This window comes from Phytophthora infestans, genomic scaffold (genome assembly GCF_000142945.1).
Source record: "Phytophthora infestans T30-4 supercont1.579 genomic scaffold, whole genome shotgun sequence".
NCBI lineage: Eukaryota > Oomycota > Peronosporomycetes > Peronosporales > Peronosporaceae > Phytophthora > Phytophthora infestans.
In genome coordinates, this window is record NW_003303195.1 from 85 (window position 1) to 1,984 (window position 1,900).

The following is a 1,900-nucleotide window of genomic DNA, read 5'->3' on the forward strand; positions in this document are numbered from 1 at the left end:
AGGCCACAAAGGCATCGATGAAGTCGGACTCATCGTCAAACTGCGCGGCACGAAGCTTCTGCGCCTCAATTACCTGCAGGAACTCTGCAAACTCAATCTCCCCGCTGTGGTCATTGTCAACTTCAGCGATCATTTGAAACAGCTCCTCGTCTGTGGGCTTCTGACCCATAGCTTCCAGCACCTTTGACAGTTCGTACTTGTCGATTGTGCCACTGCCATCCTTGTCAAAGTGCACGAACGACTCCCGACACGCATCGATTTCTTCCTGCGTTAGAATCATTCACACTTTCGAGAAACAATACGACTTTTCATCCCATACGTTGTCAACAAACACACTCACTGCGAAGCTTATAATAGCTATGTTTGAAGAACCAGTTGTGAAATGATGCGCATAAACGCACACCCATAGTATTCACAGGTTCATACTGCTCCTTCCATTCCGAATTGTTAATGCTAAATCGTCGTCGTCCTCGTGCTGACTAAAGATTTGTACGTGTCCCTTAAATTTTGATCAGGAGAATTTCGCGTACATACAAGGTCTGTAAGAAAACCACATGGTCATCGTGAGTTATTACCCAACAACTTCAACATCAAGAAAAGCTGTACAGTGTGACGTACCCAAAGGCGCTCACGCTTCTCCTGTGTAGGCAGCAGCCGCACCAACTGAGGAACAAGCTCCTGCATCAGCGGATGCGAGCAAATCGACAGTAGGTAGCTAAAGAAGGCGTCCAGGGACATGGCGTCTTGGCCGAAGAGCCTGCAGTTGTCTTTAAAAACCTGCAAGTTTGCGTAAGGACACTTGGTCTGCACGAAGTTCATCACCTCCGAGTACACCTGCTTCATCTCAGCGCCCTTAGCTGAGGGCGGAAGGGGTGGCACAGGCTGTTGCGAAGGCTTGGGTGCCGATGGTTCGACGAACGAATTATACATTGCTTGAGCCTGTGGGGGAGCTGTATACGACGCATTGGGTGCTGGGGCCGGGTACGACTTGTACTTTAATGCTGGATTTGTCGGGTGACTGTGCGTGGACTCCGTGGGTGCAGGGGGGGCCACGCCACTCTTTCGCTGCTCAAACTGAGCGTAGAGCTCGCGTTCCGATTTGTACGAGCTGTATCGTCTCAGCCGCGGGTCATTCGGGTCTGGTTGCACTGTTGATGACGCTGGTAAGGACCGAGACGATCCCGACGACGACGATACCTGCGGATCTCGGTTCGAGTTCGAGAACGACGACGAGTTCGTTCCTGCGAACGAAGCACGCGCAGCAGCAGCGTGGTCTGCAGCATCGGGAGTCCCGTTGCTATGGCTATAGCTGTTACTACTGCTAGTACGGCCTGAACCAAATGAATTCGGATTGGGTTCCACGCCAAGTCCCTGCTGGTTGGAAGCGCGGCGAATCGCATCAAACAAAACGTCGCAGGCTCCAGGCGGTGGGGCTACTTGCCCACTCAGAATCTCGTTCGGGGTAACTTTGCGGCCGTAGAACTGACTGTTCATCTCACCACGCACCATAAATGTGGATCCATGCAGACCCACGCCCGCGAACGCGCCCTTGGCGTGACTGTATGTGTAATTTCCACTGACGCCACCTCCGCCGGCATTAACACTGGCGCCCGCCGCACGGCCCACAGGACCTACGGCCAACTCCAGACCAGCACCCACAGAGACCTGTGTTCCTTTTTTAAAGGTCTTGACGGCACTAGGGGAGCCCAGCACAATGAGGAAATCGACAATTTCTCCGCCGATCTCGGCGCCAAAGCCCACTCCGGCTGTGCGGATGCCAGACGGAGGCGACCACGAGCCGTCCTCGAGGCGAGCGATCACTACGCCAGTACCCATTTTACCGGTCCAGATCAACGCTGACGACAGTGAGAAATGCAAGACCAGCGCGTTCTGGATCATC

General features: G+C 53.6%; 1 protein-coding gene across 1 annotated transcript; it reads right to left on the bottom strand.

Annotated features, from left to right (window-relative positions):
- Window positions 1–375: 375 nt before the first annotated feature.
- On the bottom strand, window positions 376–1,900 carry PITG_21816 (uncharacterized protein; the record flags this gene model as incomplete). The annotated part of the gene is made up of 2 exons (XM_002894720.1): window positions 376–539; window positions 619–1,900. The coding sequence occupies 2 exons, from the start codon at window positions 1,897–1,899 to the stop codon at window positions 501–503; spliced, it is 1,320 nt and encodes a 439-aa protein (XP_002894766.1).